Here is a 22,647-nt window from a genome sequence, read left to right on the forward strand (position 1 = left end):
CTGTCACTGTCATTAATGCATGTGTCAGTGCTCTGGAAACTGTCAATGATTGTAATGCTAATGCTGTGTCTGTGCTAGCGGTCACTCAAAGTACTGCAAGGGTTGTGGACTCAGTGCCACACTTCTCGTCTCGTGCTGACTCAAAAAGTGGAAGCTTTCAGCCGCTGACCTCATGCGACATGAGCCAGCTGGCTGAAACTGACAGTGCTGCATTCACAGCAGCGCTACAAAGTGACCCAAGCCTAGAGGCGCTCAGGCTGCAAGCCTCTGAGCCCCTCGCAGATGGGGCCGCTTTCAAGGTATATTGGGAAGGTGGGAGACTGTACAGTGAGGCTGTGCAGCCCACTACAGGTAAAATGCATCCGAATACCAAGTGGCTTGTGGTACCGAGTGCATTCAGGGGGCATGTGCTGCACTCCGCACATGACAGCCCTCTGGCCAGGCACTTGGGGGTCCGCAGGACACTTGCCTGTATTCGAAAACAGTTTTATTGGCCCAGGATGAACATGGATGTAGCAAACTACTGCCAGGCATGTGCCGTCTGTCAGGAGCTGGGAAGGTCCAGGGATTCTCGTGGGGTTTCCTTAGGTCCACAGCCACTTAGCAGGAAGCCCTTGCGTGGGTTGGCTGTGGACCTACCCGACCTACTGCCCATTGTCAGCAGTCCTGACAGACCCCAGATCTGAACGCGGTGGCGCAAATGCCCTGTCCCGAACGGTCCATGTTGGGTCAATCCTGCGGGTAGAGGACAGCGACCTGTCCAGGTGAACCGAGCCGCAGGCTCCAATGAGTTATCCCACCGTACCGGCAGCTCGAGACCCGTCAGCCAGATTAGCAGCAATGCCACACATCTTGTGGATGCATGGCTGAGGCCTCTCGGGGGTAGGTGTCACGGAAGAGCCGTGAGAACGCACCGCAATCGGTTTGCTGCACCGATTGTCATTGACATGCCAGATCAAAATCTAATGTTTAGGTACAGAAGACTGTGAGCCTGGGGTATCTGGCTTTCACAGCTGCTAGCAGAACTCTTTTCATGAAGTTCCCAAGGTTTGTTTAATTAGCAAAGAACAAAGGGTTTCTTTTCACAGGCAGATCACAGTTAAGTGTGAACCTACCATTTGAAAGGATACCATTTGGTGATTCCAACAGAAGTAAGCCTTTCACACAGCAGAGATTCAGCCACGTTGGAGCCATTCCATCAGCATTAAACATGAATGTAGTATATGGTTATTGCTTATTTAAGAAAGACCGTGCCCAGGACGGTTATGGGAGTTATATCATTGGATTCATGGTGTTTTGATGGACATTTTGATACCAGTTTTGGGGGGCCAGGGATAAGCCACGACAAAGTGTTAAACTTCTCAGGAACTAAACATAATATGTAATCAACGCTGCACAGAGAATTAATCAAGTTTGATGTCGTAAAAATTGCCATATTTTGAGCAATATGAATCTGTGGTTGTTATGTGTGCGGGAAGTGTAAGCGAAGATATGAAAATGTCATATTTGGTGGACACAAATGTCACACCCCAGAAGGTTAACCACACCCTGTCCAGCCCCTAGGCTGAACCTAAGATCCTACCCCAAAACTAGCTTTAATAAAACCAAGCTTCAAGCAGAGAGGAGGAGTCCTCCACTTTGAAACATCATCCCGATTATATCCTTGCCAGCTTGAAGACATGCTGGCACCAGGCTTGTTTGGACTTTGACGCTGAGTCACCTGACTCTGAAACCAAGGACTTAGCATTTCTTTTCCAAAAGGATACTTTATCCTGAGCTTAAGTATCCGTTTATTTCTTCCCTTATTTTTATTTTCATACTGCACTACTATTGTCTCTATAATTGTTGATTTTAATGATTTCCTGTATATATTAATTATTTATATTGCATTTATAATAAACAACTCAAAAGTAATTTATTTTTTGGCTACGCCTACTATTCAGCAACACAAAATGAATCCTAGCATTCTGAAGAGTCGCCACTATTGCTAATAGCTAGATAAAATAGTGTGTCTTAATCGTTTTATTTGCAGGTATTAGTATCAGTGAGGTTAGGCCTCCTGCCCTTCTGCAGGAGTGGTGGTAGTTTGATACCCTGAAATAGTGCGTAATTTGTGTTACTGTAACTCACAAGCTCCCTTCTAGCCTGTCTGCTGCCAAAATTCCAGTGGTTTCTGCGCACCAATTGCGATCACAGATTGCATGATCTGTGTGCTGGAACCGATTGGAAGACATTGTGCGGTCTGTGTTATGACTGAGGCCCAAATCAGGAAAGCCAACATCATCCCCAGGACTGAACTCCTGAAATATAAGCAAAACCAGAAAGAGGATCGTGTCCCTTTGGTTGTCACCTACAACCCACACCTGGAAATCTTAAGGAGGATTGCTAAGGAACTTCATCCCATTTTACACAAGAATCAGAGACTGAGGAAGATATTCCCTAAACCTCCCCTCTTGTCATATCGGCAACCACACAATCTAAAACAGATAACTGTCAGGAGTTCTTTGAATAGGCCACAACAAAACGGAACATCACCCTGCCAGCAAAAAAGGTGTGGGACCTGCAGACACATCTACTCCACTGACAGGTTAACGATACGAGGTTCAAAACAGGAGTACAGACAGAATACAAGGCACATTTTCCTGTGGATCCACCAATCTGGTATATCTGATCATGTGTGCTAAATGCCCCAATGTTATGTACGTGAGAGAAACTGGACAAACTCTGCGCAAACGTATGAATGGATACAGGCACACTATTAACGATACCAAATCTGAACTCCAATTTGCTACACACTTTCGTTCCAATGGACACAGCATGTATGATCTTCATGTCACTGCCCTGAAGGGTGGCTTCAAAACGTCGAATGATCAATTAATAGCAGAAACAAAATTTATAAATTGGTTCAAAGCGGTGGACAAAGGCTTGAATAAGGACAAAAACTTTTTATATTGGTATGAGGCTGAGGATATTTAATGCCAAAAACTCTTTCTCAGCCTATATAGCTAAACTTGTGAACTCAGAATTTACAATGCCTTTGTGACAATCCAACTCCCAGGTCTGTGAGCATGGTGTAAACAAGGATTCTTATCTCAGCTAACAACCTCCCCCACATTTAGATGTTCTGTTTCACTTAAGGCATCTTAATGAAATGGTTTTTAGCTTGAAAAAAATCTATGTACCCCCTTTTGATGTTGCATGTATAAAGCTGTCTGTACCATCAACCTGCAAGCAAACAGGATTTAAGCCCGACGAAGGCTGCAAAGCCGAAAGCTCGCTTATTCTAATTCTTTTTAGTTAGCCAATAAATGGTATCATCCTGATTTAAAACTTCTTGCTTTGACTTCAGTCAGGAAGTGAACTCTTTGACCCCGGAAAAGAATACATACAATGTATTTATTCTTAAAAGCGCTCAGGAAATCGCTATACAAAGCGCTTTTTCAAGCGCTTAGCGATTTCCCTATACCTTTCAATGCCCATTGAGCCAAAAACGCTCAGAAAAGGGTACAGGCAGCGATTGGTCAGCGGAAACCAATGGAAGCACGCGGATGTGAACACTCATAGGGAATCATCGCACAATCGCTTTTAGGGCGATTTTCAAAATCGATGACGCTTAAAAAAACCTGAAAGCGCCCTTAGTGTGAACAAGCCCTGAGTGAGTATCACCTGGGAATGAAGTAAGGGGTGAAAATCTGGAGTGATCTGTGATACCACTATTCTATTGACAGCATAGATGTTTCTTTCTTAGGAGTAATACAATCACTAGTCTGTTCCAAAACATAAATTATGAGAAATATGTGTTTATTTTAAAAGAAATTCAACAAAGCACTATCCCAGGCCCAGTAATAATTTGTTAAATTGTGCATAAAGCCTGTTACACACTTTCAATCTCGATTGGCCAATCACTGACCAATTTTACCACCATGTAGTATAAGAGTTTGTCTATCTATTCATAGTATTCAAAATTTGTTGACCCTTATACTAGATTGTGGTGGTAAAATATGCCAATCATTGGCCAATAAAAATTAAAGATGTGTACAAGTATTTAGACATGAAGACTGTCACAGCTGGGCAGTGGACCCTCTGTATCAGCAACAGGACAATAAGGGTGCATACACACATGCAATTTTCATTGGCCTATCACTGACCAATTTTACCACTTTCATGCAGTATGAGGGTCAACAGATTTTGAATACTATGAGCAGATTGTGTAAGTAAGCTCTCACACTACACGCAAGTGGCAGAATTGTTGGAAAAAAAGCCATCTGGCAGGTAAATCTAACAGAAAATTGTATGGTGTGTAGCCTTTTTCAGTCGAATTTCCGTTCAATTGATTTTCGATTAGTTTTTTCGCTCGATTCTCTTATCAATTTCCATTCACTTCTATGAGAAATCGTGCAGTAAAACGATCAAAAGTAATATCGGACATGAAGGAAATGATCTATCGAATACAAAAACGTATCGTGTGTACCTAGCCTAAACACAGTAACTTGTCTAATCACACGTTTCCTAAATACAGACTATAATGCACAAAGATACCACCAGAGGGAGCTAGAGTCTATGCTAGGGCGGAAGAATGGCAGAGTGAGGGCGGAAGTGAAGTGGAAGCAGGAAAACCACAGAGTGTTACAGCTGCTGGGAGACGGCCATGGCTGTGACTATAACTGTGGAGTACTGGTAAATTTCACATACGGAATATATATCCTATAATTTGTATACATGTGGCAATGTTACTCTTATTCAGCATAGTATGCCTGCTTATAGTGATAGTGTGATGTGGGATACAGCAGTCAGTCAGCTGGCAGCATCTCTGTCCTCTATACTCGGATTTTACCTCCTGCGGTGCTTTGCTGTCCATCAGGGTAGTTATTAGAGATGTAATCTAAAATGTAACTTGCCATTCTTCTCTCTAGGAGCATGAATTAGCAAGACTATGTAAAATTATAACAATTTGTTTAAGTTTACTGAATATGATTAACCCCAAGCAAAGTTCAGGTTCAGCCCTGCTAATTCAACCGACATAGAGCCAAATTTGCATAACGTTGAATTTTAAACTTGAAGTCTCATTAACTTTTATTTTAATACAGTACAATTGAGGCTTTTACTCTGTACAGTATAAAGCATCTCCAGTGGGGATGTCATCCGTTTAAAAGGTAGTAAACTACTGCAGCCCTTGCTTGGATCTCATTAAACATTGTGGTGTTGTTGAAAGGTTAGTACTTCAGCTATTGTGTGAAATTCGAATACAGTATCTGCTAAAGATCCACTTGCTATGGATGCTGCAAACACACAACCATTGATTGACTTACATCTCTGCATCTCTGGCTTTGATGTGAAATGACCGATCTAAAGATGCAATTGTAGTAGGGGTGGATGAACACCCTGTAGAAAAAGTCACAGGAGACAAAAAAAGGGAGCCCAGTAGTGCAATATGTCAATGACCACAATAAAAGAAAATAAATTAAAAGCACTACTCACAAAGGGAGGTTGCTTGGGGCAACCAACCACAGGAAGCAGGTGGAGACAATAAACCCGACTCCACTCGGGGTGGTCCTAGCCAGAACCGGAAGGGTGGTCGCTCTCTTAGTGGAAAAAAGGGGACAGAGTCCACTGTGGGGACTCCACTGGTGGTCTGCCACCTCCCCTCGGACAGGATGTGTTCGGGGGTATACTTAGCACGTAAAAGGGAAAGAGGCGCCCTGATGTAATAAAAGCATCTAAAATCAGCTTAAAATCGAAAAGTGATATGAGGTAGCTTACCTCAATGACGAAACCTCTGTAGTTAATACAAGGGAGGCTCCCTATGCTAGATGATCTTTTCTATTTGGCACTTTTACTGGCCTGATGAAGCGGGCTGAGACCCGCGAAACGCGTTGCCTGTGCTAATAAAAATCCCTTGTATTAACTACAGAGGTTTCGTCATTGAGGTAAGCTACCTCATATCACTTTTCGATTTTAAGCTGATTTTAGATGCTTTTATTACATCAGGTCGCCTCTTTCCCTTGTACGATCTAAAGATGCCTAATTCTAACCCATGAATATCCAGTGACAAGTTTAAGTAATATGCAAATTACTGACTTAGGGAAGTGTAGATAAGGGAAGTGTAGATACAAACTGTATTCTGTGTATGTGAGATATAGCTGATGGGTCTTTCACAAGGGAGGCTGAATTACACACGGCAAACGGTTCAGCCTCCTGTCTTCTGGCTGCCCAGTGCACAGCAGGATCATTCACAAGGCAAACTGGGCAGGTGCCTGGGGCCTAGTGGGTGTCAGGACACCCAACTGCCACCTTTTCTGACCCTTTTGTCATCTCAGATTACCAAAGTGACCATAAGGGTAAGGGGCCAAAATTACTACCTTGCCCATTTCATCTCAATCCATGTTTGGGCCTGAGTGATAAGTTAATAAATTAGTGGGGGTGGATCTTCAGTCACTTGCCCACACCAAGGCAGTGACAATCTGTCCAGGCAGATCAGGGTTTTCAGCCTAAAAAGTTCAGTTATTCTGACAACTGAAGAATGCTTGTTTGGGCTGGTGCACACCAAGGGGTCGATTCTTGAAAGCGTGATAACTGCTATCACAGCAGACAACCTTCGCTTATCACGTGAACTGACGCCTATCGCGTGATAACTGCTGTGATAGCAGTTATCACGCTTTCGTGAATCGACCCCCAAGAGCGGGTCTGAGCGTTTTTTAAAATGCTTGCGGGTGGAAAACCGCTTGGCTAATGTATGTCAATGGGCTGGTGCACACCAGAGCGGCTTGTTTTCCCCCCAAACGCAAACTCGGGGGCTGCAGCATTTTTTAGATTTCTGAGGCGTTTCTGCCTCAATGTTAAAGTATAGGAGAGTGGAAAACTGCTCCGAAAAACGTTAGATCAGATCAGAGCGGTTTTCCAGGCGTTTTTGTTACAGAAGTTATTCAGCAACCGCTTTACTGAACAAAATATGAAATCTGCTACACAAAAACGCTCCAAAAAAACGCTACGCATGTTTGGATAACCTCTCTAAACATGCCTAGAATCGCTCTGAAAATCTGCTTCAAAAACCTCTAGCGTTTTGCAGATCTGCTAGAGGTTTTTGGTGTGCACTGGCCCTCCCTCACATTTATTCATTTATTCATGTGACCCCCAACTTAATGCTGTCCCTTATCTCCATCCATTAATGTGTTAAATCCATGTAGGTAAGTTAAGGGATCTGCAGTCTACCTACACCTCAAGGAGACGAGGGGAACGGGAAGGGCCTTTGGCATCATTTATCGTCAATATTGCATCACGCAAACCTAGTATCAGTACATTTTAAAATGTGAAGTTTTGCAGATTAAGGCAGGTCAGAGAGCTAAAATTCCTCTGTGTACATAGGCATATTATAATTGCATAATCATTAGAACAATTGCTTGCTGTAGGCACTATAATGCTGGGAATGCACGGGTCGATTTTGCCGCTTGATTCCACTCCCGATCGTTTTACGCGCTCGATTCTGCGGGCGATTCTCTTATCTTTCATTCGTTTTTCTTATCTTTTTCCATTGTCCTCCATCGAGCGCGGAAACAATCGGGCGCGAGATCGGGCATGTTGTAAATTATGTATTGAGCCATCTAAATGGCTCAGAATCGAGCCGTGTATTCCCAGCATAATATTGCTGTTGCATTCCCTCTAGTGAGCCTTGTGGATTCAAGTCCCATTATGAGGAGCTGGCTGCTGCAGTTCAAGAGGAGTTCCCAGATATTTCTATTGACTCCCGCCCTGGTGGAACAGGTGAGAACTGCACTCTCATTGCAAATTGTGTCCATGTGTCCTGGTATCCGTTCTGGATCTCATTGATGTAATTTATTCTCAGGAGCATTTGAGATCTTTATAAATGGACAACTAGTGTTCTCCAAGCTGGAAGTTGGAGGATTTCCTTATGAAAAAGATGTAAGTTATTTTCAATTCCATTTTCTTTCTTTAGGGACAATTATTATGAAATGATTGTGATGGTCTAAAAATGGCATTTAGATCTGCAGCTTCTCTTTGTTTTGGGTGAAATGGGTAGTTTTCAATACTTTATTGGGAGTTTTGCAGCTCTACCACTCTGACCATCAGGACCAGGTCTGACCACTCACAGGCAGTGACGTATCTAGAGGGGCGCGGGCATGGCTCCTATCATGGTTGCCACTGCACCATGCTGCCTGCCACCACTGTCTGCCTCCCGTTTCGGTACCGCCCTTACCGCCATTGTCTGAGTCTCTCCATCACTGCCCTACCTCAGGTCAGCGGCGACAGGAGAGAGCGCAGTGCACACGCTACCCGCGCCCGGTGTACTCCAAATGTGGAAGTGATGTCATTGGTCCCTTTCATGTTTGGAGAACGCCGGGCGCGGTTAGCGTGTGCACCCTGTTTCACCTGTTGCTGCTGATCTGAGGTCTGGCAATGATATGCACCGGTCCCTAGCCTGCCCCCAACCAGCACCCTGCACCCAGTTGCCAGCCAGCATCCTGCCCCTAGCTAGCACTCAGCTCCAAACCAGCACTCAGCCAACAAATAAGTAGCAAATGGCTACTTAATTATTTTATCTGGGGAACAGGGCTACTTAATTTATGTATGCAGGGTGCACTTGGCTACTGAATTGTTTTATCTTGACGCACCTGCCTATTTGTTTATTGTGGGGCACCTGGCTACTTAGTAATTTTATCTAGAGGTGTGTGACTACTCAATATTTTTATTGAGGTGGGGGGGGGGAGGCATTACTGTTTGATGAATTATCTGGAGGCATGTGATTTCTTGATTCTTTAATCTGGAGGCATGAAACTATTTGATTCTTTTATCTGAAAGCATGCATGTGACATTATTTTATCTGGAAGCATGTATTTTGAGGCACATGGCTACTTAATTCTAATGTCTAGGGGACCATGGCTACTCAATGTATGTATGTAATTAGCTGTAATTCTGTGGGGCTGGTTATTTTTAGGATAGAAGAGTGTTAAGAGTCAAAAGGGGAAGGTTAGGACACCTCTGCTCCCAGGTACCACAGGCTGAGCTGTGGTGAGTGTTGTCTATTACACACACAGCTATACCTACTGTAAAACTCCCATTTTCTGCAAAAATTACCCATGTCCAAATCGGAAATCCGAGATAAGATGTCTGAAAACGCTGCAGGACTACCTTATGACACATCTGTAACTTCAGGATGATTTTCTGCAATGCCCAGTTGATACATTGTGGCAGAATATTTTGGGAAAAGTCTAATTGAGAGGCTACCCTTTTCTTCCCTCTGTGTTCAGTGTTTAGATATAATGCATAGTTGCATTAAAAAAAAAAGTCCCCCGTCCATCAAGATCAATCAGGGATGGAAAAAAAAAAAAAAAAAAAAAAAAAAAAATAGATGTTTCTGTCAGAACCCTCACATATGCTGGTTGATCCAGGGAAGGCAAAACAAAAAAAACAAACAAAAAAAAGAAAAACAACAAAAACTTACAAGGCTTGGCCAATTGGCCCCAAAAGGCAAAAACTTATTTCTGTCTTCAGATGGCACAGCTCTGGGATTCGAGGAACCGGAGCCATTTTGGGTATCTGGAGTTGGAGGTTTCATAAACGAAGGAGTCGTATGATTTTTGTACCAACTTTTTTTCTTCCATACACAGATCATGCCCCCTTCACCTTTGTACAAGTCTAGGGACATAAAGCTTACTGCTAAGCATTTTTTTTTATTGCAATCTGTAATCAGGTCATCTTTTTTCAAAGCTAAATAAGCCCAGTTTGCCCAACCTTTCTTTTGGAGAAGTTCTGAGAGTCAATGGCCACACCTGGACACCTGCTTACCACTGTCTCCTTTTTCTCTGTCAACAGTTTGTGTCTCCCACTGACTTGGTCCGTGTTAGCAACATATAGGTTGTCTGTATAATGTGAATTATGCTCTTTATGTAATGTGTGTTTATGTAGTTTGTGTAGCAGCCAATATACTTTACATACACAACGCATGTAAAGTTTATGGCTCTTTTGTGTATATACCCCCTTATTTCATAGTCTTTTGGTAGCATTCTGCAGCTTAAGTTTGTTTTTTTCCTCTCATCTTCTTTTCAAATTATGATTTCGTACCCAATTGGAATTTGGACCGTGTTTCTCATTACCATTTATAATTGCTGCCTGTGACAACTGTAACCAAGGATTGAACTTCATCCCAAACAGTAGCTGATACCCCTTTTCTCATGAAAAATCTTCTCCTTTTCTCAGGGGGGGGGGGGGGGGGGGGGGAATGTCTGTATGGCAGATATTGAGAGGAAACCCCTCCCACAGTGTGATGTCAGGACCTAGGACCTGATGTTTCCTGCCCGTGAGCCTTGTTGCATTGTGAGAAATTACCGCTTCCCTCTGCGCAAATGTATACCTATTAAAAAAAACTGCTTTTTTAGCCTGTTGCATAGTTAGGGGGTGTGGTTATAGATAATAGCATTGGTGCTGTTTTTTTTTCATGTCTGCCAGTAGTGAAGATGATTACATGCAGGCTGATGGTGGCTCAAACAATATGAACAAATTCCATGGCGAATATCAATCATTTCTTGATCTCTCATCTATTTTTTAACTTCTCACCTTGCAACGTGTTGATTTATTTTTCCCCCCTTTTCGCTAAAGTCCTCTTTAACGTGCCATTTCTTTCTTTTATAGTTAATAGAAGCCATAAGAAAAGCCTGCAGAGGAGAACCAGTGGAGAAGATCACCAATAGCAGAGCTCCCTGTGTCATCTTATAACACCAGTGTGTTCTCCTGCATGTGGCACAGTGACTCCGCCTCCCCTAATCCCTCCCCCTGGATATCTGACTAGAATGTTCATGCTCCTGAGGCATGCAGGCTTCTCCTGAGCCTTCTGCATAATCCATGCACAGAAGCTGCCACTCAGCCCTTATGCAGGAAAGAGACACTTGTCACCCACATGAGACTGTCAGCAGTGTGGTAATACCGTAGTGACGTTTGCCATTGCGGCCGATGGTCCTGTCTGTGGGCTTCTCAGACTCGCTGCACTGCCATGTAATGGAGATCTCAAGTCAATATAAACACTATCAGTAAAGTTTTAAAAATTTCAGGTTATGTAGTCTTGCTATATTTCTTTTCTTTCATCGCTGGAGGTGTATATATATTTCATAACCCTTTGGCCCCAATGACAGCAGTGTGTGCTGATTGGTGGAATGTAAAGCATTCCCCAGTAAGTTGACCGTATTGTGTGCAATAGCTACTTTAGAGATGATCAATCAAGGATGTGCTAACTTTCTGAGTTGATGCAGATTTGTTACAGATGTCATTGAGCTTGAACCAGGGCTTATCATATGCAATGCTTGCTTTAATTTGGTGTAGTGGCTGTATATTGTAATGGTTAAGCCTTAAAGGGGAACTGAAGAGAGAGGTATATGGAGGCTGTCATGTTTATTTCCTTTTAGACAATACCAGTTGCCTGGCAGCCCTGCTGATCCTCTGACTCTAATACTATTAGCCATAGCCCCTGAACAAGCATGCAGCAGATCAGGTGTTTCAGTGGTTCAGACTTATAAGTCTGATCTGACAAGACTAGCTGCATGCTTGTTTCTGGTTTTAATCAGATACTACTGCAGAGAAATAGACCAGCAGGGCTGCCAGGCAACTGGTATTGATTAAAAGGACATAAACATGACAGCCTCCATATACCTCTCTCTTCAGTTCCCCTTTAAGGGCTCTGCCTCTGACATGGGAGACTTGGGTTCAAATCTCGGCTCTGCCTGTTCAGTAAGCCAACACCTATTCAGCAGGAGACCTTAGGCAAGTCTCCCTAACACTGCTACTGCCTATAGAGCGCGTCCTAGTGGCTGCAGCTCTGCCACTTAGAGTCCGCCAGGAGAAAAGCGCTATATAAGTGTTTGTCTTTGTCTTTTAATTTGGCTGGTCCACCATCAGGCAGCATACTTTTTAGCAGATTGGCATTGGCATCTCTTTTTGAAACTTGTCATAGACCGCATTGTTTTTACTGAACTTTCTGGTACTTGTATGAAAAGTCCCTTCATCACTGTCCCCATTGCATATAGTGTAGCAGCGGCAATGACACAACAGAAAAAGGGGGTGTTCTGTACAATATAGTCATTTATTAAAAATACTTTTTTTCCAGTTCTATTAAAATGAACATGATGGGTAATAAAAGGAAACACACACCAGGAGAAAGCACATTTTCATTATACATGTATCAGATTAGCCTTAGTGTTTTACAACGTGAACAGTTCATTCTAAATAACATTAGATTGATGTGAACACCAGCTGTGAAATCATCATTGAAAATATTCCATCAGGGGAAACAAAGGATAAAACAAACTGACTTATAAAAACATAAACTTAACATAAAAAAACAAGAATTCAGAATAATACAATTTGTCTCACAAACTTCAGGGATGAAGCGGACCATAAAAACTGGTTTCATTTTGCAGTAGTTGTTGTCCATTTCCATATACAGTTTCACCCTCATCACCTAGCCTGATTCTGGGCTGGTGCACACCGGAGCGGTTCTGGAGCGTTTTTTAAAAACGCTTGTAGGGGGAAAACCGCTTGGCTAATGAAAGTGAATGGGCTGGTGCACACCAGAACGGTTCGTTTTTTCCAGAAACGCAAACTCTTGGGCTGCAGCATTTTTTGGATTTCTGAGGCGTTTCTGCCTCGATGCTAAAGTATAGGAAAGTGGAAAACCGCTCTGAAAAACGCTAGATCAGAGCGGTTTTCCAGACGTTTTTGTTACAGTATTTACTGTAATAATATTTGACATCTGCTACCCAAAAACGCCCTAAAAAACGCTAGGCATGTTTAGCACACGTCTCTAAACATGCCTAGAATTGCTCTGAAATCTGCTTCAAAAACCTCTAGCGTTTTGCAGATCTGCTAGAAGTTTTTGGTGTGCACTGGGCCTCTCTGGACATATTTTGTTGAACTGCTGGGTGCAAAGTTATAAACGGAAAATACCTTAAAGGGAACCCAAGGTGGCTGTCATATTTATTTCCTTGTAAATAATGCCAGTTGCCTGGCAGTCCTGTTGATCTTCTGGCCCATGTAGTGTCTGACTTAGCTGACATGTTCAGGGGTTTTGGCTTAGAGTACCTGATCTGCATATGCTTGTTCAGGGTCTATGGCTAAAATTATTAGATACAAAGGATCAGGATGACTGCCAGGCAAATGGTATTGTTTAAAAGGAAATATGGCAGCCTCCAAATCATTCTCACCTCGGATTCCCTTTAATTTTTACACAGCAGCAACATGGTCATGTGATCCGTACTACTTCCCAATTGGCTCCTACTCTTCCTTGCTGAAAGCCTGATGTTGGAAACAAGTCCCTCCTCTTTCTGGAGGAAGGTTGAGTGGCACCTTTTCTTTTATCCTGATTGGGTGGACAGGTAAGTTGCAGATTGACCACAGCCCTTATTTTATCCCAACTGTGAGGGTGGTGAGTGGCACCTCGGAAACTCCTGGACCTGTCACAAGTCAATGCATCTCCAAGGCAGAATGGAAGGGGGACTGAGCAGCATAGTGGTCACATAACCAAACTAAAGAATATTAAAAGCCACACATTTCCAGATGTTTTAGAATGTGGACATATGTTACTAACTATGTGGAAGTGACCATGGAAGGTTGTAGGAAGAAAAACATAAGATGGAAAGAATGCAAGGAGCTGGATGATATACAAAAGCACTGCGGGTGGCTCATACACCCAGATCTTGGGCTTACAATCAATACTTCCCAAACTGGAGGAGAGCATTGCTCTTTACCCATAGCCTTGAGGATGATACGATTTTGATCGATGTAACACGCGGTCATAATTCGGTTTTTCTATATGTTCAGGCAACTAACAACGTGCTTATGGAGATTAGCCACTGCTACTCACTGTGCTCCTGATCTAATCTGCCCTCAAACCCGATCCAATCAGTTGAGTTCAGTGAAAGCAGTCAATGTTAGGCAAATTCAATCAAAATGATCAAATGTACCTAACCATTCAGGATTATTGGCTAGAGTGTGGCCACCTTAATATGATAAAACAGTGACCACGACCCTCCTCCACTCACACTTTATTTTTGGAATACTGGAAACAAGAATTTGACGAGATACTGTTGGAAGCTAACAACCATAAGAATCATAACCCACACCCTTGCTGTTGAAAGTTTTAATATTAAAAATTAAACACCATAAACCTTGATCCAAAATGGTGGTCATGTGATCACTCTAAACACTTCCTTTTATTCCTTAAATGCGGCTACAGGTTAGTGGGTTGTGCTGTGTAGGTCCAGGACACACCCCCTCAAGTGGTTTAGAGGTAAAAAAAAAAATCCAAAAAGCATTGTTAGAAGTGTTATCCCGAATGTACTCCCATTCCAATAACGATGAATTGAGTCCTCTTGTAAAGTAGGAGAACAGAGGTGCCAAAAGGATAAAAGGAAGCTAAATGAGCTTAAAAACCAAATTCTTGGTAAATAGAGGAGGTAGTGGTGGTCTTACCTCCTCCACGTAGACACACAACGACTGTAGTAAAGACAGTCAATATATTTTATTTATGAACTCCAAATATGCAACGCGTTTCGCAGGATTGGTCCCGCTTCATCAGGCAATAACAACGGAGCAATAGCATATGTGGTCAGTAGAAGAGCCAGGCACCTCTGTGTCTCAGAGGTGCCTGGCTCTTCTACTGACCACATATGCTATTGCTCCGTTGTTATTGCCTGATGAAGCGGGATCAATCCTGCGAAACGCGTTGCATATTTGGAGTTCATAAATAAAATATATTGACTGTCTTTACTACAGTCGTTGTGTGTCTACTTGGAGGAGGTAAGTCCACCACTACCTCCTCTATTTACCAAGAATTTGGTTTTTAAGCTCATTTAGCTTCCTTTTATCCTTTTGGCGCCTCTGTTCTCCTACATAATATTGAGTCCACCCTGGGTGGAGGGTTGAACCCCCTTTTTTCTCATCTACAGAGAGCGACTTCTTATTCCTGAGTGGGGTCAGGAAAATCTCCCCACCTGCCTTTACAGTGGTTGCCTAATGGTAACCCTGGTTTGTGAGTATTAATATTTACTCTATTTAATAACCATTTACCAGTACATATTACACTATTGGGGCTCTTGGTGTTCCTTGTTTTTTCTCTTGTAAAGTAGAGATGTGTCAGTAGCTTGTGTTGCATTAGCTTTCCTGAGGAAGGGGAGGGGGGATCTGCGTTCTCAAACATCAGATGCAAAGCTTGGCCATCAGATTGGCATTGCTTCTCCCAATGGGTGCTGGGTGTGACAGTATTTGTCACACGGGTGCTGGATGTACTACTATAAATCTGCTCCATGGGGGGTATCGTACATGCAGGTGTGGAATTCATATTGCATTCCTATTCTCCTGATTAGTTAGCGACAGTTCGGTTTCTATGGAAATACTGTAACATTTGGGGAGATGAATCTGAGTTGCACAGTAGAACAGAACAAAAGAAATGGGCCCATCTGATGTGGCCCATATTAGAAGCAGATAAAGCTTCTGTAGATGTTAATGGTGAGGAATCCCTATTTCTGAAGACTGCAGTGCTGAATAACAGTTACCTGTATTTGATAAGCAACCTCAGTCTGACCATATGATTTGGGGTGGTTGGTAACTATGCGTTACTACGGCTAACACAACATTGGCGCTCAATAGCGGTGCAGTAGCTGCATCAAAGGAACGTTGCCTTGGCTGACATCACCTGGAATAAGCAAAGCTCTAATGCAGAACGGGAGGCTGCATTGCCAACCCGCCAAATGCAGATGTCAGACGTGGAGCCGTGTGGCATGGTTATGGGTGAGGTTCCTGTCCTGGAGCTAATGCTGCTTACAGAAGTCAGTAGCAGCCGCAATACTACATACAGCCCATGAATTGTGCACACAGGCGGGCCACTGAAACTGAATCCATTACTGTTGGTCTTGGACTAGCCTCATATCGTCACTGCTGTCAGCAGAGCTCTTCATTTGGACTCCTCCTTTCAAGACTTTCAATATTTGCCTGCCCACATTATCAGCTTATTGCTGGTGGTGTTACTTCTGGCCATGCAAATGCATTTCTGGAATCTGAGCCGTGCTTGCAGGACATTATAACCATTCATCTGGTACTTGTGATAAGTGTGATCTGCTGCATCAAAGGCTGCCTGCATGGCATTACCTGGCACTAGAGCGGTCCTTTCCTCTCACCTGCCGGATCTGTATGATGGAGGTCAGAGCTATAATACCAAAAGGGATGAAACGCCTACCAGAGCATTGTTATTAAGAAATGTTCAGTAATGTTTGTATTTCCCACCACCAGCGGCATTCATCAGCTGAATTCAGGCCCTGTCTCCTGATACTATCAGTTTATTCTCTATGGTATATGCAAGCTACAGGTTCTATGTTACAGCCTGCAGGTAAAAGGGGGATTTACAGCAATAAGTCCAGAGAGCTGTCCACCATTGGAGACAAAGTAAGATCTCACAACACACATTGCTGCAGCCAGGGTTGATTTTTTTTTAAAAGTTAGTGGAAAGCACTGGAGAATAAAGACGATCTAGTGAATGTGGACTGGGGTGAAGGGGTTCCCCATCTGTGGGGCTGTTTGACATGCACAATTTGTTCTTAGTGAAAAGTGATTACTTCCCTTTTGTTGATGCCTCGCGTTTTTTCACATTTCATTATAAAAAGTGTCATTATGATTAAAGAGGACCTGTCACCACTGAGATTAAGGGTAAATGTAGACTGTGCTCCCTTTATTCTATTCATATGCAGTTTTATTTAACATTGTTATTCCCTGTTAACCACTTAAGTACCAGCAGTCTCTGCCCCCTTAAGGACCAGAGACCGCTGGTACAATAACGACGGAATAATGACGAATCGCTGCACATATCCTCCGTAACCACTGTCCACGTCGCACGCCGGGATCCTCAGGACACCCACTCTGCTGTCTCTATGAAGGCAGAGTCATGTGAGCAGGTCAGGAGCCGCTTTCATTGGCTCCTGACCGTGTTTATCAATGTAAACCTACGGGAGTTGCTTACATTAATAGGCACGGCCAGGAGCCAATGAAATCGTCTCCCAGGGCTCTGCAGCCATAGAGACTGCCAGGGCGAGTGAGCTGCGACAGGAGACATCGGCGAGATCGGCAGGAGCAACGAAAATGGCGGATGCGCGCTGCAGCGGTGAATTGAAACCTACACCCTGGCAGCCAGATCAGCATAAAAACAGTGTAGATTTCAATTAGCGTGGTCCGTAAGTACTAAAGTGTGTGTGTGTGTTAGTGTTAGTGTGTGTGTGTGTGTGTCTCTCCGACCATAGCAACAGAAATATATAATAAATACAATCTATAGCTGTAATCTCACTGGTGACAGGCATTACTTAAAGGGAATATATAGTTTTGTGGGGGGTTTTGCAAGCACATTTGTTTTTATTCTGTTTAGTACCAAAAAATGTCCTTTAATAAAATAAATAATAGTATATGCTGCTGATCTAATGTCAGCCATTAAGTCCGATTGGCTAATATTTACTGCCGATCATAAACTACTATGTGGCCTCATAGACATGAACAGCATTTACCACTTCAAATGTGACAAAGCAATTCTTGTAAAGAGATGCGTTGTAGCACTCACATCATGGCATCTTTACAAATGGGATGCCAACAATTTTTGGCATTATTAATGTGATCTGACATTTTACAAAATCTTTTTTTTAGATAAAAGGTCCCTTAAAGTAGAATTACAGTCAAAAGTTCCCTTCTGCTCCAGTGAATAATCCCCACCCATAATAACTTCCCCCCAAAAATGCCTGAGAGGATTAAGGTGGTTATACACAATTTTGAAAATTCAGTCTTGCTCAATGTCACCACATATCTGTAGTATAAGGATAAACATACTGAATATTGTTTAGGTAGGACCCCATACTACATTGATGTGGTTAGATTGGTCCATCAGGATTGTATGGCATATAGCCAACTTTAATAGGTTTTCTTTCATATTTCTCTGCAGCCTTATTGATCACAGAGCTGACCAGAGCAGAAGATAAAAAAGGCTTGCTTTCTTAAAGTAAGCATAGAAAGTTCTGTGTGCAAGCTACACTGATTGAAATCAGCACACCATTTTCCTTACTGCAAAGCGTTCTAATTAGCACAATATACAATTTTTAATTGTATGAATTTTCCAGACTGTAATTCCGCTTGTAAAAAGCAATTTAAATAAAAATATTATATTTTTTTTTTTTAGTACTAAACCAAAACATTAAAACAAAAGTAAAAACAAAGTCACTATACATTCCCTTTTAAATGAACCTGTGTCCAGCTAACCAAGTAAGGGTGCAGCTTTACCATCCACTCTGGAGTACTTGTTTTGAAAAGAAAGCTGTTCCAGGTCTTTATAATGTCAACATTTCCTTGTAAAGTAGTGTGACTGTATAACTGAACACAGTCACACCTCCCCCTGACTGCCCACCTGACCAAACACCATCCTCTGCTGTGTAGTACAGGCTGGCTTACAGCCCTGTGGATGGTCAGGGGGTGTGACCATGAAACAAGGTCACCACATGCCAATTTGACTCCCATGTGGCTTGTTTCAGGTGAGAAGGCAGGGTGTGCCTTCCTAGGGCATGACCATTTCTGCACCATTCCGCGTGAGTATAGACCAACCTCTGCTCCAGTACAGAAGCTGAGGTGTTATCGGTTGGGTGGGTAAGCAACCATGGCAACAAATGTACACCACCTGTGCCTAAGAAGTACCACCATTAGAAAGAACCAGCACAGCTTCCTGCTGTATTAAGGGTGGTAGGGCTGCACAGAACATTTTATGCTTACTAGGCACTGTCAAGCTTGACACAGATTCACTTTACGTAAAAATTAAACCTCTCTTTAGTAAACTGCTACTTCAATTTATGGCAGGTATCTTCTGCCTCGTGTACCATATAAAATGTTACATTATATACACAGCTCTACCTTACACAACCAAGAGACTGAGTGTCCATACAATTCAGGTCGGAGCTTTCTTACCCTCAACCCGACACCTGCTAGTCACCATGATGTTTTCATGGGGTGGTTAACGTGCCCATTTGCAGAGATTGTGTAAAGCAGAACAGATACTTTGGGAGACAAAGGAGTTTTTCTCATTCACAAAGTCTTGGAAAAACAGCTGTCAGCTTAGTCCTTCACCTCCAGTGTCTTGTCTGTCTATGCGGTGACGTCCCGAGGCCTCAGAATGGGGTCATCCAGGCCCAGGTACTCCGGATTTTCTGCAGTTGGAGTGGTAAATCCATTAGGTCCGGGACTAGGTTCCCCACCACTTCTCAATAAGTTGAGTTCATGATTCCAGTAATAAGGATTGTCAAATGCTTGTGGGAAGCCATTAGGTAAGTGTAGTCCTAGAGGCAGATAGTCTGGGTTTTCCACAGCGGCTACAGCTACTGGTGTTCTGGGCTCCCTGATGAGGCCGTTCCTGCTTTGCTGCCCCTTCTGTCTCTCCAGGGTGGACACCGATGTCCTTGGTGTCTTCACCGATGAGTGGCTTCTGCTTGCTTCTCCTCTTTGGTTCACATATTCTGCAGAAGAAAGAAGAAGGTGAGAGAGCTGATCACTAGACCAACGCATGCTTACAGGAAACTTGTCACACCAGGATGATAGGAATGGGGCATATAATGAAAAACAGATCATAATAGACTACCTTCAGCAAAATCATAATTACCACAATGACCAGAAATCCATAGTCCAGCAGTTACATGTCAAAACTTATAGATCACCGATGCTGTATTTACATTTAAGGACCAATAGGAGGCTTGCAAAGTGAAGCAATCTTGGCTTTGTGTTCACTGGCCACTATATCTGGAACTAATGATCATTTTATTTTAATGCTCAGTTAACCCTGCATGGTATACACTGTTAAAAGAACGGCTTAGATTGCTGTTTGTTTGCTACATAGTGAAGTTGCTGGACTCATTTCTACTAGATCTGCACACATCAGAGGGCCTGAGCACACACTTCTGCAGGTCCCACATAGCATAGGAACTGCCATTAAAACCACCCTGGCGTTCTATTAAGATCGCCAGGGCAGCTGCGGGAGGGTTTTTTTTAAATAAAAAAAAAACTATTCCATGCAGCCAACTGAAAGTTGGCTGCATGAAAGCCCACTAGAGGGCGCTCCGAAAGCGTAACTCTGATCGCCTCCGGCGATCAGAATTAACAAGGAAGGCCGCAATGAGCGGCCTTCCTTGTTTTGCTTACCTCGTCGCCATAGCGACGAGCAGAGTGACGTCATGGACGTCAGCCGCCTCCAATCCAGCCCTTAGCGCTGGCCGGAACTGTTTGTTCCGGCTACGCTGGGCTCGGGCGGCTGGGGGGACCCTCTTTCGCCGCTGCACGCGGCGGATCGGCGCGCTGCGGCGGCAATCAGGTAGCACACGAGGCTGGCAAAGTGCCGGCTGCGTGTGCTCGTTTTTATTTGGTCTAAATCGGCCCAGCAGGGCCTGAGCGGCACCCTCCGGCGGTAATGGACGAGCTGAGCTCGTCCATACCGCTAAGGAGGTTAAGCTACGCACACAGCAATGCTTGGAGAATGGAGATGTCAGCAATACATAAGACGTTAATGTATACTTTAATGTGAACCTGTGCCAAACTTAAAGCGTACCTGAAGTGATACAATGAGATAAACAGAGGTACATATAGTACTAGACAAACATAGAAGAGCAGAAGCGCTCCGTAGCGTAACAACGTTTTATTAAACAAAAATGCGCAATAAAAATCCACTTACTAGATCAATAAAAAAAACAGGCATGTAGTTGGGCCAGTGGCCCTTCAATCAATCCCAGGTGGGTACAACTCAGACTGCTGTGGCCATCCGAGCTGAGCGGATCTGGTGGAAGGATGACCCTCCCACTATGGGGTAAATGTGTGCTGGCGATGTTATTACGCGTTTTGGCGTTCCACGTCTTCGTCAGATCTGACAACAGAGCGCTTTTGCTCTTCTATTTTTGTCTTTTGCTCAAGCCTCACGAAAACCAAGCTTAACAGGAGCAGCTAGAGTGTCACAGCCACCAGCCAACGATTGACACCGCCTCCGCAGCGCAAGATTTCACATCTTTGTTACATATAGTACTAGCCCTATTAAGAAATTGTCTGAATTTCCTTTCCGTTTTCCACTACAGCAAGAGTTAAAAAACATGAGTTGTTGTCTATGTAAGCTTGTAGAACATCTTGTCAAATTCAGTCCAGTTTTTTGAAAAGTAAATAGAAGCTAAAAGGCTGTTATCTGTCAGGGAGAAGGCATATAGTAAGGTTTTCGAGCAGGTGCAGGAAAGTTCAAAGGGTCATTAGTTCTGTTTCCTTCTCAGCTAAATAAGGCAGAGAAGGCTAAATCTGCAATCTTGTAAAGATTGCATTTTAGCGTGTGAAGATGCAATTCTAACTTTAGCTAGTCCTATAGGAAAAAAGGATTATTTCAACAACCTTACTGGGTATGGGATGGATCAGCATAGAAGGACCATTGACAGCCTGTTTGTCGAGACTATTAACCCCCTCTCTCCTAGGGTGGAGTTAGTGAGGAGAGATGGGCAGACTCTGACAACTGATACAGTTCCACCCCTCTCATTAGAGGGAGAAATCAGTCTGCAATACAAAGAAATATCATAAGTTCCTGACATTACATCTGCCAGTGAACATGACACCAAATTATGATCTCTCGAATTTATACATATAAAACACTGTGTAGTTATGTTTTAAAACAGAAAAAACCCACAATGCATTGCAGGAGTCTGACAGCCACAGTCATGATTCATAAAGGCAAATGCATTCTGGGACTTGTAGTTCCTTAACAGCTGGAGAGCCAAGTTTGCCTATCACTGTGCTAGACTGACAATTATTGCCTGGACACATTTAGATCAGTCAAAAACAGTTATATCAGTCTGCCGACAGCTTGTACTCACGTGCAACTGTCGGCAGAACCACCACCCCGCAGGAGGGTCTCACGGACCTGTCGTTTGCAAAAGTACGGCATGTGCACGCGCTTTTAGAAATCTCAACTCAAGGGGACCTCTGGAGCAAGCGTTAGTGCAAACACTTTTATGCAAATGGATCCGTCGTAGTGGGTCACATCTTTTACCCAACATTTGAGGGGAAAATTTAGGTTATGTGCTTATCCACAGATGAACAGAAAATAGCAACTACTGATTTTTCTCTTGTACAATGGACTGTTAGTTGCCCTTTAAATTCCTAACAAAGATATGAACAACTTATTCCAGAGAAATTCTCCTTGTAAAAAATTCATAGAGAACCATGTGATCAATCTGATCAGGTGACTGGCAACTCTCAGCCTCATTTCTTCCTGTAGGATCACAGGAGGAATTGGGAAGCAGAAGCGAAACACACTCATGTGATTAGGACCAGTGAATCACCTGATTCAATCCATTACATACATCTCCACGAATTCCTCTCAAGAAGCTATTCTTTTTGTTTGTAGAGAATCACAGGGCACTGGCACTAAATGCAGCAGGGATGGATACAACCACACTGGGCTTACCTGCAACGTGCTCCACTGGTTGTTCACAAGTCCAATCAAAAAGAAGTGAAGAAAGATGGGCACAGCTTCCCCCCACTGCTTTAACCTACATGTCTACCCAGCCACAAGAAGCAATTCTGTAGAATAACAGTGGTCATTGGTAATGTATT

At 43.3% G+C, this 22,647-nt stretch overlaps 2 protein-coding genes across 2 annotated transcripts in view; one reads left to right on the top strand and one right to left on the bottom strand.

The window, feature by feature from the left end:
- The first annotated feature begins 4,570 nt into the window (after positions 1 to 4,570).
- On the top strand, positions 4,571 to 11,059 carry MIEN1 (migration and invasion enhancer 1). Its single transcript, XM_068261963.1, has 4 exons — positions 4,571 to 4,677; positions 7,661 to 7,758; positions 7,841 to 7,917; positions 10,645 to 11,059. Exons 1-4 carry the CDS (start codon positions 4,649 to 4,651, stop codon positions 10,726 to 10,728), a joined length of 288 nt encoding a protein of 95 aa, XP_068118064.1. The 5' UTR covers positions 4,571 to 4,648; the 3' UTR covers positions 10,729 to 11,059.
- Positions 11,060 to 14,860: 3,801 nt separating this feature from the next.
- ERBB2 (erb-b2 receptor tyrosine kinase 2) overlaps positions 14,861 to 22,647 on the bottom strand; it is a 188,202-nt gene continuing 180,415 nt past the window's right edge. The window contains exon 27 of the mRNA XM_068262978.1: positions 14,861 to 19,529. Within this exon, the coding sequence (XP_068119079.1) occupies positions 19,162 to 19,529 (368 nt within the window). The 3' untranslated portion in view covers positions 14,861 to 19,161. The remainder of the gene's footprint in view (positions 19,530 to 22,647) is intronic.

Source organism: Hyperolius riggenbachi, chromosome 12 (assembly GCF_040937935.1).
Source record: "Hyperolius riggenbachi isolate aHypRig1 chromosome 12, aHypRig1.pri, whole genome shotgun sequence".
NCBI lineage: Eukaryota > Metazoa > Chordata > Amphibia > Anura > Hyperoliidae > Hyperolius > Hyperolius riggenbachi.